Source organism: Solanum lycopersicum, chromosome 4, assembly GCF_036512215.1.
Source record: "Solanum lycopersicum chromosome 4, SLM_r2.1".
NCBI classification, from domain to species: Eukaryota; Viridiplantae; Streptophyta; class Magnoliopsida; order Solanales; family Solanaceae; genus Solanum; species Solanum lycopersicum.
Window position 1 is genome coordinate 62,929,291 of NC_090803.1, and position 16,844 is coordinate 62,946,134.

The 16,844-nt window shown below is 35.5% G+C and overlaps 1 protein-coding gene across 1 annotated transcript; it reads left to right on the forward strand.

The window, feature by feature from the left end:
* Positions 1-16: 16 nt before the first annotated feature.
* LOC101245542 (rho GTPase-activating protein REN1) lies at positions 17-16,156 on the forward strand. Its single transcript, XM_069297347.1, has 23 exons — positions 17-260; positions 400-507; positions 604-669; positions 1,208-1,244; positions 1,739-1,815; positions 4,039-4,109; positions 4,211-4,289; positions 5,276-5,417; positions 5,868-5,987; positions 7,654-7,731; positions 8,237-8,292; positions 8,383-8,452; positions 9,129-9,213; positions 10,824-11,067; positions 11,391-11,597; positions 11,971-12,258; positions 12,491-12,540; positions 12,825-12,885; positions 13,015-13,098; positions 13,696-13,800; positions 13,877-14,046; positions 14,758-14,906; positions 15,389-16,156. The coding sequence occupies exons 2-23, from the start codon at positions 475-477 to the stop codon at positions 15,706-15,708; spliced, it is 2,592 nt and encodes an 863-aa protein (XP_069153448.1). The 5' UTR covers positions 17-260; positions 400-474; the 3' UTR covers positions 15,709-16,156.
* Positions 16,157-16,844: the final 688 nt, after the last annotated feature.

Here is a 16,844-nt window from a genome sequence, read left to right on the forward strand (position 1 = left end):
AAAAAGAAAAGGTCTTATGCTCAATTTGTGGAATAACAGAGACACACAAAGTTGCAAAGTTGGCGTTGCGATGAACAAATTTGCCTCTTTCTCTCTCTCTAACTTCTCCTACACTAATTCCTTTGCTTGACTCTCGGTTTTCCGTTACCCAATCTTCTCCACTTTCCAACTTTACTCTCAATCAAAAAGGGATTTTTTTTTGTTGTACAACAAACAAACATTTACTTTGTCTCCTTTTCCAATGGGTTTTCTTTGAAAAGGTGACATTTTGATTTGATCCCACATCTTTATATTGCATATCTACCTCGTAATCATCGTTTTCTTGAACTTTTTTGAGGTACATTGTTGATGGGTCTGGTTTGATTACTGATTCATTCATTCTTTTTTCCCCAAATGCAGGAACTTTTTTTGGTGGGGTTGTTTACTTTTTTGTGTGGTTGATCAAGATTGACGAATGTTATTTGTAGTTACATCATGACGACTAATCGTAGCGCTGATGCTTCTAAGGTTCTTGAATTTTCATCATTGTTTGTTTTTTTGTATGTGTTTACTGTGATTGTCTCTTGTTTGATTATTTCTTTTTTTTGTTTGTTTAATAATCAGGTTGAAGGGGTGAATCAACCTCCTCCAACACCTGGGGCTGATGATCAAGTGCGTGGTGGAAATAAGGTTATGTTTGGCATTGTGATTCATTGTTCTTAATCTCTTGTCTAATGGTGCATAAATTAGAGAAGACCCTTTACCCTTTTCCTTATTTTTCATAAAATGCTTGAAAAAAAAAATACTTAGATTTGATGAAAGTCACTTTTTTTTTTTTTGGTATAATAGTATGTAGTAATGGCAATAAAGAAAGGGATACAAACTGAGAACGTGTATTTTATCTTGTGATTGGTCGACAAACTTTTGATAAATGACTGTTTTTGTACTACAAGTTTTTTTGCGTGAGAGATGTGTCATTTTTAGGAGTGTAGCCACTTCATTTATCAGAAATAAAATTGATTCTTTACAATTTGGCTACTTAAGAGAGTGATCTGCTTCCTCAGGTTAAAAGTCCACTCTATTCTGCAGTTTTACCTAAAACAATTTGCCATTTCTATGCATTTGATATTTGTCTGAATAGTTGAGTGAATTTAGAGATTGTGGATGATATGCATTCTAAAAAAGATAATGAAGGAGTTGACTGAAGATAAAAATTTGGTCTTGGCAGGTCTACAGAAGCGGTAACCTGTTTTTATCATCAAAAGGTTTGTCTTCTCTTCTATGCTATAATTTTTTGGATTAGAGTTGCAAAGTGGAATGTGATTTCTCCTCTCTTGTTTATATCTCCCACTTTCACACTTAGTTTCCTATTCCCAGTGTCATGTTTCTTCTTTTGAATCATAAATTCTTTTTTAATTGCTCTAAAATTCTATAACATCACATGTTTACTATATAGTTGTAAGAAACATTTTTTTTTGTCTTGGCATCTGAGCAAGGAGGGTAGGAACTCGATATTACAAGTTATAATTGTCTTGGTTCTATTTGCTTTTGTGTGCTGTCAGATATGCTTTATTGTCTTGTATTACATGTGGCCATTATTTATTTGCTAATTTCTAGTTAAAAAGAACAGGAATCTGGAGTTTCAGGCGTATACTCAACATATTCCATATCTTTATCAGAAAGCAAGAAGAAAAATAGAGATTTTTTACTCGTATAAAACTTTGGTTTTGTTGATATTTCTGATATCTATTGCATGTAGGAATTGGATGGACATCATGGAAGAAGAGGTGGTTCATTCTAACTCGTACCTCATTGGTGTTCTACAGAACTGATCCTGTAAGTTTGATGTCATATACCGAGCCCACCATTCCTTACTACCTAGTAGAACCTAAGTTACTTACTCGCTTATTATGCAAGTATTGCCAATTATCATATCATGGTTTATTGAATCTTGTAGTATATCTTCTTGGTTGCTCTAACTCATTAGAGTGATTCGTGATTTGGGTATCACTCTATATGTATATTATATGGGAGAGTAGTGTCTAAATGAGCTCCAATGAGGTTCTTGCTATGTTGAAAGCTATCCAAAAAGCATGAAAAAGAAAGGATGAATTATACACCAGTTATCCCCTTGCCAAAGTCATTTTGTAATGAAGACAGATCAAGTACTTATGGATGTAGCTAAAATTAACATCATCACTGTGGGCTCTCCAACTACTTATGGATGTAACTTCGATTAACATCAGTACTCTCGGGTTACTGAAGACATGCCAGAAATGAATTACTGAATCAAAAATTGAGCCAGATCCCATTGCATGAACTAATGTGGCAGTAAACCTTTTCTTTTCTTTTTGAAATAGGTAAACCTTTCATTCTAATTTAGTGCTCTTTTAACTGCGGGGATGGTTTCCCTTCACATGGCTTAGCTGTCAAAGTTTCAAAGCATTGTTTGAACAATCTTATGTAGATTCTTCATCTGACTTAACATGCTCAAATTATATCCCCTCTTTTTCAATTTGTCAGGATTTCTTTCGTCCTTCCGAGCTTTTTAGTATCCAGCTAGCATCTACAATTCATCTTCAACCTTGAAATTGCATTCTTGAATGACTCACTCTTTCCCTTGTGTGAATACTGATCACAGTTCTTGTTGGAACCATATAGAAAATGAATGACTTACTTATGCTTTTGAGCATTTAAATTCAAAGATGGTATCGGAAAAAAATGTTTTTCATAACAATGAGGTTAGGGATATCCCAAATTTAAAATTGAATATTTAGAAGTGCAGAAGCAAAAATAGGAAAGAACTTAAAAACTAGAAATAAAGATTTGGGAAATTCAAAGGAACAATCCAAGAATTTCCTAGAACACCATGTTCTAAAGCTTTGACAAGATCCAAGTAACAATATATAGATTTATGAGAAGAAATCCATCGTCTTTACTTGAGAAAATGGATGAGAATGATAGATTTGGATCTTGACGTTTTGAGTAACTTAAGACCACAATTAGTATGTAGAAACTACTTGCCTTTAACAAATACCTAAAAGCAATCAAAGATACAGCTGGAATAAATTACCTTATACCTTGAACTATGACACTAGTAAAGGTTGTTGATGAATTCCAAAGTGCATGTCATGAAGATTTAAAAGAATAATCTAGGACGTAGGAAAATGAAATCCTAGTTTAGTGGACAAGCTAGAAATGAAAACCCTAATATTTGTGGCTGAACTTCGGCCTATTTTGGCTCTCTTAGTCGTACTTTTTGAGCCTCATTTTGGTCTTGATTGGGCTGCTTGTTTCAGCTCCACTTAAGGGCTGAAATTGGCCTCCTTTTGGGCTGATTTTGGGCGCCACTTTGGACCTCTTCAAGACTGAATTTTGGACCCCAATATTTCTCCTCTTGGAATTCAACTTGGGCCGCGCAATAGTTGTAGCATTTGAACAATTCATCTCCCTTGAGTTTGAGCTCTTCTTCCCAGCAAGATACATTTGGATTTGCAATTGAAGGCCATTGAGCTTTGTCATTCAACTCCTTGGTTTGAGGCCTTGTCGTGGGCCTCCTTTGCTCCTCGGAGCTTCTAAAGCTTCATCTTGCCCTATAATGGAGTAGAGCTTCCATGGATGCTATCACTTTCACTTGCAATGGTATATTTTGTATTCCTCCTAAGATTTGCTAGTGTAGATTGAAGTATAAGCAATCAGAACAAATTTCTTCCTCGATTTAGCTTAGTTTGAATTTACATCTTTCCCTTATAATATATACTCTCTTGTCATTGAGATCGACTAAGTAAGAAATTATACCTTCGAATCCTATTCAGGTTCATAGTGTAGCATCTAGTTTTGAAAAAGCATTTGGTTGATGAAATCAGTGAGTTTATATTCAATCAGTTCATTTAATATCTTCTATCAATAGTATTAGCTAAAAATGTGAATATTTTCCTAACTCCTATTTGTTACCAATCATCTGATGCTTCAAAATACATCATCTTGAGTACTCAATGGTCTCTTTGACTTATTTAATTTTTTCTTGATTAATTTATGTCCTTGACTGATTCTTTTCAGAATGCTACTCCTCTAAAGGGAAGTGAAGTGAATTTAACCCTAGGTGGAATTGATCTCAACAGTTCAGGCAGGTTGGCTTAGTATCTATGCTTAAGATAGTTCGTAGAGTGGGTTCCTTTTGACAAGTAACACCAAATAATGAATACTTCTATGTTTATCCATGAATATTCAGTGTGGTTGTCAAAGAAGACAAGAAACTGTTGACTGTGCTATTTCCTGATGGTCGTGATGGACGAGCTTTCACACTCAAGGTGCCATTATTTCTGATCGCTCTTTTGTTTCTGTCTTAAATAGTTTTATCATTTTTCTGTTGTTTATTGTCATCCTTAAATTGAGTTTTCATTTTCCTAAACGACTCATTATTCAAGAGAAGATCATGCTCCTTACTGGTTTATGCTCAATTTTGTAACTTTTACCGTTTTAAAATCTAAAGATTACTTAACAATTCACAAATAAATCTGACATATAGATACTATTATGAGTACATTATAAGTTGAAAGCTTGAGTTTATTTGTTTCATCGCCAATAATATATTCAAGCACACCTAGAATGCTACAAATTTATTAGTTTTCTTCATTTTATTTGATAATTGTAAACATTCCCTCAAGTTGCCCAAATTTATAATCACCTAATTAGGCAGAGTGATAACCAGCTCGCAAAGAAGCTTTAGAGTTACTCCCTCTGTTCCAATTTATGTTATCAGAGTACGAGGGTCAAAACACTTAATTTTGACTCAGTATTTGTGTATAGATTCTACATTTTTTTTTGAAATAAAGTTAACATATTTAAGAACTACACAAAAAGTTCAACAAGTCAAAATAGCCGATTATTTAAAATATTTAAAGGAAGTTTGAGAAAATTGTAGTCGAAGAAAAAACTATTTGACTTCCCAAAGAGTAACCCCTTCACATAAAATAGGACGAAGGACTACCAATTGCTTTTCACATTGTATGTCGAAGTTAGTGCCCTTATTGACTCTCATGTTTATACATGCATGTCCTTGGTAGCAGCTCCCTATGCCTAAGGCATATATTTTATTTTTCTGTATCATGATAATAATGAATTAACTACTCTAAAAGTTCTTTTGGATGTCCATTGCTGTCTAAATGGGTTCACTCAACTTTCTTTTTGCTGTTCTCGTTGTTGCATTGTATCATCATGATTATCCTTAGCATTCAAGGAATCTGTTTCTGTAAAGTATAAACCTTAATATAATCTAAGAGCTTTGATGTCATAGGCGGAAACATCAGAGGATTTGCTCGAGTGGAAAACTGCACTTGAGGAAGCTTTGGCAGATGCTCCTAGTGCCGCCCTTGTAATGGGCCAAAATGGAATATTTAATAATCAGGCCAATGCTGATGATGTTTCACTTGAGCAATGTAAGTTCTCACTAATCTGTTCTAAATGGCCAGCATCTGGTATACATATTGGAGGTCGAGGAATAAAATGTGAATCTACTTTCAACGAAACTTTACTAATTTTGACTAATAAGGAACTTCTTTTACGAACGCAAAATAGTCAAGCTGTTTCTGTTTTTCTATATGTATGTATAACTTTATTGAGTGTTAGGTGTCATCTCTATTTCTGTGGTAAATATAAGTCACAGTTTTTCAGTAGAGAAGTTGTTTTTAGAAAGCTTATGAGTTCTGTTCTCAGGAAGTCCACAATCTGACTGGACTACCAAATAACTCTGTTACTACAATGGCTTATGCATCATACTGTTCTTTATTTTGCTATTGCAGTTGCCTGATGTGTAATTGCCGTTTTAACATTATATACTTCTCATGGATCTAATTTCAACCTTCTTCAATTTCATTTTGCTTTCGTAGCTAATGATAGACAGCCTGTGAAGTCCATGGTAATTGGTCGGCCAGTTTTACTTGCTCTGGAAGATATTGATGGAACTCCATCTTTTTTGGAGAAAGCCCTGAGATTTGTAGAAGAGCATGGTAAGCTTCTTTTACTGTGTCAAATAACTATGGGATGGCCGCTTCTGTAATATGTTACTTTCTTATGCGTCCAGCTTCAAATTTCAAATATTTCTTTCATCTGTAAAGGATCAATTGTCAGTGGGGCTTATTCCCAAGTGCATATTCTTGCTTAAAAGACGAGGAGATCCAGTATCTATTTTTCATCAAATCAGATGCATTGTTTGTTTTCAGTATCTAATTTTGCCACATGGGTGTGTTTGAGATTGTCCAATTAGAGGATTTTTAGGGGTTATACTCTATAAGAAATGAAAGACCAATATAGGTGGACCCCAGCTGCACAATTCCATTCACTGCAGAAGTCTATTTTGCTATGAATTTGCCTATTGTCCCATTGCTTTGTTTTGACTTTTGAGCCAAGGGTCTATCAAAAACGGTCTCTCTACTCCACAAAGGTGGGGGTAAGGTCTCCCCAAACTAACTCCTGTGGGATTACTCTGTGCATGTTGTTGTTGTTGTTATTTATATGTTGTCCCATGTTACTAGGTAGTTGTGATATCTGTATTGATTACTCCTGTAGGTTGTTTTTCAAACTGATTCTAGGCTTCAACATTGATATAAATGTCAAAACTTAAAAATTAATACTCCCTCTTTCTTGAAGTTTCACTTTCTAAGAGTTGAAGAATGGAATCTTGGAATAAGATTTTCGAAGAGGTAGTAGTTTTCATCACCGCCAACTGGTAAGTTGGAGGTTCGAGTCATGTGGAGGATAAGTTGGAGGTTTGAGTCGTTTGGAGGGTAAGTAGGAATATGATTTATCCTCCTCGAGGGTGGGAAATACGAAAAAGAATGAAAAGGGTTGGAAATGTTTGTAACTTGTATACTTTTTGTGTTATATCTAAATTGCTATTCAGATTTTGGTTAGGGAGAAATAGTTTCAGAGTTGGGTTTTGGAAAAGTATGTGTCTGGATTTGATTCAGGTTAGCAGTTTTATCGATTAAATCATTAAAAGTCTAAAGTATTAGGTTAGAACTAAGTAACAGTTTCTTTCTGCTATTAAATGCTTTCAGCACTAAAGGGGCCAAAATACAGTTTGTAAAATGGAAAAGCTGTTGGGCTGTTTCTGAAAAAATCTTTTGGTTTCCAACGCCAATTTCAGTAAGAGAATTTTTCTATGTCCTATTTAAGGCTGAGAATCAGCAAGTTGCGTAAATAGACGTCTGAGAATCAGTCAAGTTGAGTGTGTAGAAGTAAAATGGACCAAATATTGGGATAGAAGAGATTTATAGTCAAATTGTTTTTTTACGGTTTCAATATGAACACCATGCTTCCCTATTCTTCTTATATAAAAAAAAATGAACATCATTTACTTGTAAGGACAGTGCTTCTTCCTACTGTACTTCTTCATTTGCTTTGATGTGGTTACAAGTGATCTTTGATACTGAATAAGTTTAGCTAGACGATAAATTGCCTACAAACTATTCTCTACTTTCATGCTCTAATTGATTTTTATAAAAATATGCTTTTGGAGAACGTCTTTTTATCTCTAACCTTCTTTCAGTTGATACTTCTCATTTTTTTGTCTAAGAAATTTAATACTTCTCGTTTTGTGGGCTGTTCATTTATTTATTTATTGATGTCTTGCATTCTCATCAAATGGTACTGATCTTCTACAATTTCTTCCAGGGATTAGAACTGAAGGCATCCTGCGGCAAGCAGCAGATGTTGATGATGTTGAGCAACGAATACGGGAATATGAACAGGGTCTGTTACCTTTAAATTGAGAGGATTTCACTTTTGTTATTTTTTACTAGGTGCTGATACCCCAAGTATCTGCTGAAAAAGTTTACATTTTGCCACTGGTGACTAGACTTCATTACTCATCAAAAAGTTGCAATAATAAGCTTACTCCTTTCTCTCTCTATATATAATAAGCTTACTCCTAGTGGTGCACAACAATGTTGTTAAGTCTCACAGTGAACTTTATAGAGCTGCAGATTTTGCTGAGTTGCTTTTTCTATGTGTGTTTAACTGGTTTCCTCTTCTCAGATGCTACTGAATTATGATAGATGAGATGCAATTCTCAAATGACATCAGATTGTTATTAGCTAAGTAAATAATATGTTCTGATATAATGGCTGTGGAAGATCATTTACCTGTCAAAAATCTTTTACTAATTTTCTTCATTTGAGGGGTAGCTTGTACAAGTGCCTCTTGTGTAGTTCACTTGCCTCACAATATGTAATAAAATTTTGTTCTCTTATTCCAGGTAAAACTGACTTTTCTACAGATGAGGATGCACATGTTATTGCTGATTGTGTGAAGGTATATCCTTCAAAACTGAAGTTTAGGGTTTCTATAAGATTGTTTGTATGAAATTACTTTCAGAACTTGCTATTCATCTTTATTCTGCAGTATATTCTGCGGGAGTTGCCATCGTCTCCAGTTCCTGCATCTTGCTGCAATGCCCTTTTGGAAGCATTTAGTAAGTTTATTGTCTTAATGTTGGGTCCTTTTAGATTGCCTCTTTTCGTTACATGATTTAAGCTAGTTCTTATAGAAGAAAGAAGGATACATTTAGTAACACTACTCCAAGATTTGTAGAGTTGTATAGATATACTTTATACATTCAATAGCATTACATGCATGGTCCATTTCTCTTGATGAAATATTTGCTAGAGCCCCTTTGATAGTAATAACCACTCACCACGAGATTCTCAACTCTTTTCTATGATTCACGAGTCCTGTGATCCATGTCATTAGTGTCACCCTTCCATATGAAGCTACTATCTATTATAATTTACTAAAGTGAATTCCTAGTCATGCTTATCCAATTTCTTTTCAACAGGCACAAAATAAAATATACATATTTATGCATAGAGTTTGTTTGAAATCTATGACTTTATGAAAGCTGCTTGTCAATTTGGTCTTTAACTTTATTGTGAGCCAGGTGAAGTGAATAAAAAAAATGTTTGGAAACTATGATCATATAAGTTTTATCCTAGCATGAATGTTGGTCAACAAGAATCTCGGACTACCTGAAGTGTTTCTGTGTCTTTCATCACAAGATTGGATATTTATACATTTCCATTAAAGATAAAAGTTGGAAGATTTGTCAGCTTGTATTATATCTGTTAAAATACTTTTGTAATTGTTGATAGAAACTGAGCGGAGCATTAGAGTCAATGCTATGCATACAGCTATATTGGAGACATTTCCAGAACCAAATCGTCGTTTGCTGCAGAGGTTTGTGATCCTTACTGTTCATGTTGTTTTGATTTTGTCTGTGACACAGTTTACTGGATCCAGTGTACTCATTTAAATCAATTTGGTATTATCAGTATCCTTCCCTGGACCCTGCATAGATGCAGATATGTTTTGTGCATCGTGCTGCACCCCCCCCCCCCCTTTTTTATGGTATTATCAGTATGGTGCTTTTTGGTCTGAACATTTCATTTTCTAGCAGATAATTACAGTTAGCTCTATGTATGTGTTTGTGCATAACAACAGAAACACATGTTGAGATATCTTTGCATCTATTAATGCTGTCAGATTTGCGAAATCTTTTCTGTTTTGGAGGTTTGAATAATTGATTGAGTGTTGGCTAGAAGATTGCCAATTGTGTATTGCATTTCCAAATATAATAAAAGAACCTCTCGACATTTTTGCTTATGTGCTTTGAAGTATCTTTTCTTTGTTTTTTTGTTTTTTTTTGGACAGAAGATTTTCACATTTCACTTGGTTAATTGTTACACCGTTGGTACGAAATGTCCTAAGTGGTTAAGTTCTGACAAAGGGAGAAGCTTCTCATCTCTAAAATCAACACTAAACTAGATAATTTACTACAGTTCTCGCAATTACATCTGATCATATTGAGTAACTAATCCTAGTTTATGTTGCATAAATAAGTAATTAAATTGGATTTAGCTAGATCATATTGGAGGCGTCATCTTGACCAGCCTTATCTCTGGAAGGCGGTTTCCATCAAATTAGTATGGAAGAATCTTCCACTTGGTGTCAAAAGATGGTACAAGGATAGATTTTTGTTTCCAGAAATGGGCTTGGTGGAGAAGATTTCAGAGTTGGATCCATCGATATCATCATGGAGTGAGTTATCCAAACATTGAGGATTACTGCTTGTGTGAAGATTTCATATTATGAGATTTTTTTTATTTCCATTAGTTTCCGTTCAAAGTTAAAGCCAATCATGTTCAGAAAGGGAAATAGATGAATTGCAGTCTTTCTGATGTTAGGTCGATGGGCATTTAGTAGTATATGAGTTTTAGCCGATATATCTGGGCTTCAACTGTCATCGGAGATGATGTTGTTACAAAATTTTGATCTTGAAGGAAAAGGATTGTGACTAGCATCAAATCCAGACTACATCAACAACTCGAATGAATTGAATTATAAAGGTGATGTGATATCCGAAAAAGTATTGGAAAAAAGAGGGAGGCATACATGTTGTCACTGGTTAGAAAATGATTCTGAAAATTGGAGGTGGCGACAATGTACCACTACTTCAGTTGTGAACAAGAGGATGGAGTTCTTCTCACAGATTTCAGTTCAGACTCTAATAATAAAGAGATAGAACATAGGAAGTTCTTTGATTTAAAATTGTTGACAGAGATTTAAATTACTGTATTGTGGGTGAACTATGCCTATAGACCAAATAAAATTTTGTCAGTTTAAGTGAAATGAATAAGCTAGTATTTTCTCTTTTAGTAAGGTTGCTTAATCACTCAGTGACTTTTCCCCCTTATGCTTATAGAAGCTCTAAAATTTAACTTAGCTTCTTCTGGGATGCTGAACAACTTATTAGTTCTCATGTGATGCCTTCTTCTGATGTCCATCAGGATTCTTATGATGATGCAAACTGTGGTTTCCAATAAAACTCAAAATAGAATGAGCACGTCAGCAGTGGCAGCTTGCATGGCACCTTTACTTCTTCGCCCACTTCTAGCTGGAGACTGTGAGCTAGGAAATGACTTTGCTATGAGTGGTGATAGCTCTGTTCAACTTCTGCAGGCAGCTGCTGCAGCTAACCATGCTCAAGCCATTGTCATCACATTGCTAGAGGAGTATGATAAATTATTTGGGGTATATAGTTTATGTCATCTTCAGTTCTGTATTTCCCTAGTTGCTTCTGCACCTGAATTATACATTAAGCCATCATCATTACATTGTTAGAGAGGAGTATGATAAATTGTTCAGCGTATGGTCTACATCATCATCCTCAGTTCTGTACTTCCCTAGTTGCTTCTGTCCCTGACGTTATGTTAAGGGGATACATTTTGGTTCATCTGGAACCTCAGAGTGCTGGGATATATTTCTATTTCTCTGAGATAGTGAGAAGACAATGAAATCTTCTATTTAGCCCTCCAATTCTTTCCTAATCATGTAAATGTTTAAAATCTTTGCAGGAAGGCTCTGTATCGCCTGAATTATACTCTGACTCCGATGGTAGTGGAACTGAGAGTGGAGAAGAATTTACTGATGATGATTACAGCTATGATGAAGAAGAAGAAGATGATGATGCGGAAGAGGGCTCTCACGCTGATGTTGATGATTCTGATCATGATTCCTGTACAATAACCCATGAGGTTGGCGAAAGTGAAGATAGTAATAAGGTTCGTTCTTCATTGTCTACACTGTTCTATTTTCAGCCGTCTTCATTTGTCAAGCACCTTGTTGCATGATGCTGGAACTTTCTAGTCCCTCTTTCCTACTTTACCCTTTCAGTCAGCTGCAGCAGTATATTTATCTTCTACAGTGATCATTGAAACTTGTGCTTGTTAAGATATTACTCGTCGTTTCAATTTGTTTGTCCTATTTTCCTTTTTAATCCGTTTCAGAAAGAATGCATTTTCCTTTTTTGGCAACCCTTTAATTCTAACTCTCTACAAGGCATGTTGAAGACCACAAGCTTAAAGGACATTTTAGTACATTCCATTTGTTCCTGGCCTAAGCTGGAGCTCACATATATCGTGACTAATTATGCAGAGCTCTCTAGTTTCTAAAACTAGTTTAAAGACTACTGAAGTAGACGTTGTCAAAACTACTGGAAGCTCACCGAGAAGTCTACCTCAAACTTCTGTTCAGAATGATGTCAATAAAGGGGGTGAGAGTGTTCCGCCTCCAAGTCGTGAAAATTCGAGAGCACAAGGAAATGAATCTGCTGAACAAGTAGGACCTGGACAGATTGAACCATCTACTTCTCAAAAGTCAACGAATATGTTAAATGGACCACTAAACAGTGTTCGACGAGCTGCTATCTGGGGGCGTACTCCTGTGAGTACTATTGTATACCTTTGGCTGACTGTTAGCTCATAATGTTACTAGCTTTCTCATTTGCCACTGTGTTTTGCGTTGGCCATTTCATTGCCAATACATGTTTGTTGCTTATTTAGCACATTCTGAACCAATCAAACTTCGACATCCTTGTTTGGACTTTTTGTTTCTTTTATGACTAGAATATTTTTCTGACATCTCATTTCTTGTTTTTTTCATTTTTTGAGTTTAGGCCAAGAAGAACCTCTCCATGGAATCAATTGAAATCCCCTTTAATGAAGAGTAAGTGATGAATCTATCAAGAGTTAAATTTCCTTATAAAGATGGAACTACTAAATGGAAACAGTGGGAGAGCAATTATGTTGCATGTATAATATATGTCCTTACTACATAGAGGAAGAGGACTCAAACATCAAATATGATCATGCAAACAGCACTTGCACCCTGACCTATGATTTTAAAGCACCCCTCACATTTGATCCTGCCTAAAAAAGTGTCTACTGTTCAAAATTATTTTAGATGGATTTTACCATTCTGTTAACTGTTGTGTTTGAACTTGTTTTTAGAGAAGAAATCCAGAGGCTTGAGGCCATTAAAGCTGACTTGCAAACTAGGATTCAAGAGGAGGTACATGTTATAAGATCCTTTTACTTATAAAAAGTCTTATCAGTTTTCACTTCTGTTTTACCTTTTCCATAATTTCATGTTTACCTTACTATATTTGGTCTTTGTGCTGTACGTATCTCTTCATTATAGGCCAAAGGTAATGCCCTTCTGCAAGAAAGTTTGGAGAAGCGAAAGGATGCTTTGCATGTGCGTCGTCTGGCACTTGAAAAAGATGTATGTGGTTTACTCCTTTTGATTTCCTCTTATTGTTTTTCATTGGGTGCGCATTGAACTTTTTACTTCTCATTCCTTCTCAAAGCCTCTTGATCTTCCATGCGTTTGAGCTGATTCTCTCTTTGCTTCTTAACTTTTTTTAGTTTACGGTTATGCTGGACTACATTGTGTCTTCTCTTATTTGCTGGTGCCATTGCTAAACCCTTCAAGAAAAAAATATATCCTAATATTTATTGTAAATTGTTCACTCACTTTGTGGAGGAGTTGCAATATTTCCTTGCTACAAGTATGTATTATTGAAAAACACACAAGGGTGTGGGCTAACAGTAATACGATAATTCAAGAATGCTTATTATAGCAAAGAGTGGTTGTTTGTCCTCATAACATCTCCACACGATGCACTGTGGAGTAGATCCACAAAAGTACTTAGCTTTCTTGTTGACTGGAATCATAAACCCAACACACAAAACTCAGCAGCTGATATAGACTTGTTTGTTCGTTTTCTTTATATATCCCAACTGTCCCTATTTCATAGAAGCTTATTATTCCCATCTACAATTTTATAAATGAATGCAATGAAATTGTTGGCGTGACCAGGTCACAAGGCTTCAGGAGCAACTACAGAGGGAGAAGGAATTAAGGATACTTCTGGAAGCTGGACTTGAAGGCAAATTACCTGCCACTTCCAGTATAGATGGGATGGTCAGTTTTTCTTTGAACTTGCCAATTTATGGCGTGGCTTGCTTATGCTAAAACTATGATTTTCTTTATGGTATAGATGAAGAATGAACTTCAGGAGATTGCTCAGGCAGAGGCAGATGTCAACAATCTGAAACAGAGGGCTGATGATCTTGGATTGCATCTTAGTAAACAACGTGAACAAAATTCCAAACTTCTTGCTGACTCGGGAAATCAACCACAGCAAAGTCTAAATAATCAGGGAAAAAGGTAATTCTTATGTTGCTTCTTCCTGTTTATGTTGTATGGCCGCGGTGCAATACTTCCCATCAAGAAGACCAGGCAGATGAATCCCGCATGCATTTTTTGGTGCATTTGGAAGGAAAGGAATCTCAGATGTATTGATGGCATCTCAACTCCTTGCAGTAGTTTGAAGTCTGTCTTTTTTTCTTATTTAGTTGGAGCAATCTATCCCCTGTAAATGATATAATTCCCCTTTTAGATTTTATCAGCTCCCTCACTATGGTTTAGAAACCATTTTTTTGCTTTCTGGTTAGCTCCCAGTCTTAGAAAAGGAGTTTTTTGTTCTCACGAGCTAACCAGTACTTTCTTATGTAACTATCTGCATCCACTTGATGCCCTGCTAATATAAAATCTTACTTCATGAAAAAGCAATGTCCATGGTTCAATACTGCTTCTGTTCAAGTTATAGATTGTTATCACTACCACACTATTCATATCAATGAAAAGATAAGGAAAGAAAATGAATGATTTTGATATGCTGTTTCCCTCTTGTCTAATTTAATATCCATGGATGCTCTTGTTTCTACACTGCTGCTTGTGTGGGAGACTTAAGTCTATAAGTGGAAGTTCCGTGGAGCTTTGATGCTTCTAATACAATGAGCCACTTTGCCATTGTTATTATATTGGAATCTTGTCTAGTTTTGTTTCTTATCCTTCACCACCTCAATCTTGGTGCAGCAAGGGTAAACATACGGATATGGAAACTAGTAAGTATGAAGCTAGTAAGCAGGCAGATTCCTCACAAAGCGCCAACTCTCCTGTGGAAGCGGAGATGAGCAGGGCTGCTTCAGCCAGTATTAGAAAATCTACTTCTAGGAATGAGGCAAGTTTTATGGTTTATCTGGAAGTTTAAGCTTCTATTCCTTTTTTCCTGTGGGCATAAAAAACAAAAGCTGAGTCTCAAATTGAGGCAAATTATTGAAATTTTCGTAGTTTAAGATGGTTTTGGTGAGAATATGAACTAAAGCTTGCCTATGCTTTTCTACTATCTTCTTCGTATCAGCTAGATCAAGCATTCTACTTGTTTATGCTGCCTTGCTCAGACACTTTAAGATCATTGAACATGTTTTGTTTGGCTGAGAGGGAGTTAAAAAGGATTCTTTCGAGAGGGATTCACCGACTAATTGTGCAATTGACAGAAGATCTTTTACCACATAACATCAGTATCTGGCATAAATCATGTATACCAATTGTATCGAGGCTGTTCAATCCTATCTTCTTTTACCCCCTTTTTTTTTTTAGCTTTTAAGATCCTATATATATCTTTAGGGTCTACGAAATGTAATAGACATATTGAATTGACAGGGAGCTAATACTACAACATCAGCATTATCAAAGCTGACAAACAGGCTCAACTTCTTGAAAGAACGTCGTACCCAAATTGCAAGTGAACTCCAACACCTAGACAAAAACCAGTCTGATCAGGCTGTCAAAAACAACGGAAAGGTTCAAGCATCTCGGAGTCAAACAGCAGAAAAGAATAGACTGGATGATCGTCAATCACTTCAGCATCCAGATCAAGGAACAAAAAAGGAAGTCCATCCAAATTTGGACAAAGTAAAATCAGATAGCCTCCCAAATACAGAGAAAGGTCGAGCTGTAATCCCTCCAAGGACAAACTCTAGATGATGCATAGTCACTCTTTGACTTCCCTAGTTTGCTGTATGTCACACAACTTTCAGATACGCGTTAGGCTAACAGAGGAAGATGGTGAACATGCTTGTCGTATAGGACCTTTATTGGTGCCTCGAGAATTGCTTGCTGATTCCAATCTTGGCTAGCTGAAATTCCATGGTACCCGATACATCAGGTCATCTATCCTATGAGGTGAAGCTGAGTGACCGTGAAGTCTACTAAGCTGAAGTTCTCATTGTGATTGTCTGGAAATGAAATCAACCCTTTTGTATAGGTATTTGGTAAGTAGAAAACTAATCATCTGATTTAGCAGATTAAAGCTATCAGATAGTTTGCTGATAAAAAACTAAGATAAGAAAATTGTGGTGCCATTCAATTGTATAAAATGTTGGATAAGTTTTTTATTAGGACATGTTCAATTAAGTAACCCTATAGTACATCACTATCTGCTGTTGCAATCAATTTATTCTCGACTATACAACAACATAACCAGTATAGTCCCAAAAGTGGGGCCTATGGAAGGTATCGTGTACGTAAATCCGTACCCTTACCTCGAGTGATAGAGTCTGGTTTTGATAGACCCTCGGCTTAAGTATCATTTATTATCATCTATATAACGTTTTTTAATACCCCACTAATCAGAACAAACAAACAAAATCTCTAAAACTCCAAAGCTACTTGAAATAAGTGAATCTAAACGCGGTCAATATTTAAAAAGCGATATGCGCTTCTCTTCTTCTTAATATTTATATATCAATGAGGATTTATATTTTGCAAATTGCAACCAAATATGCAATTCAAAATCCAAATCATATAAGTTTTGTCTCCTTATTCTTACAAGAATACTAATTGAAGTTTTCAAATTAAAAATGCTGATATTTGAACTATAGAACTAAACTTAAAAGGATACAATTTCATGAACATATGTATCATTTTAGTCACCAAATCATAACAAAAACATTAAATAAAAATTCAAACAGAAAGTATCTTATAATAACACTTCATAATGTGATTAAGTGATCAATTGAAACTATTTGTACTCGTATATTCATGTATTAAGCCAAAGTATTAGATATACAAAAGTCTCAAACTAAACAAACCAATTGATACATTAGTAAATACTAATTTGT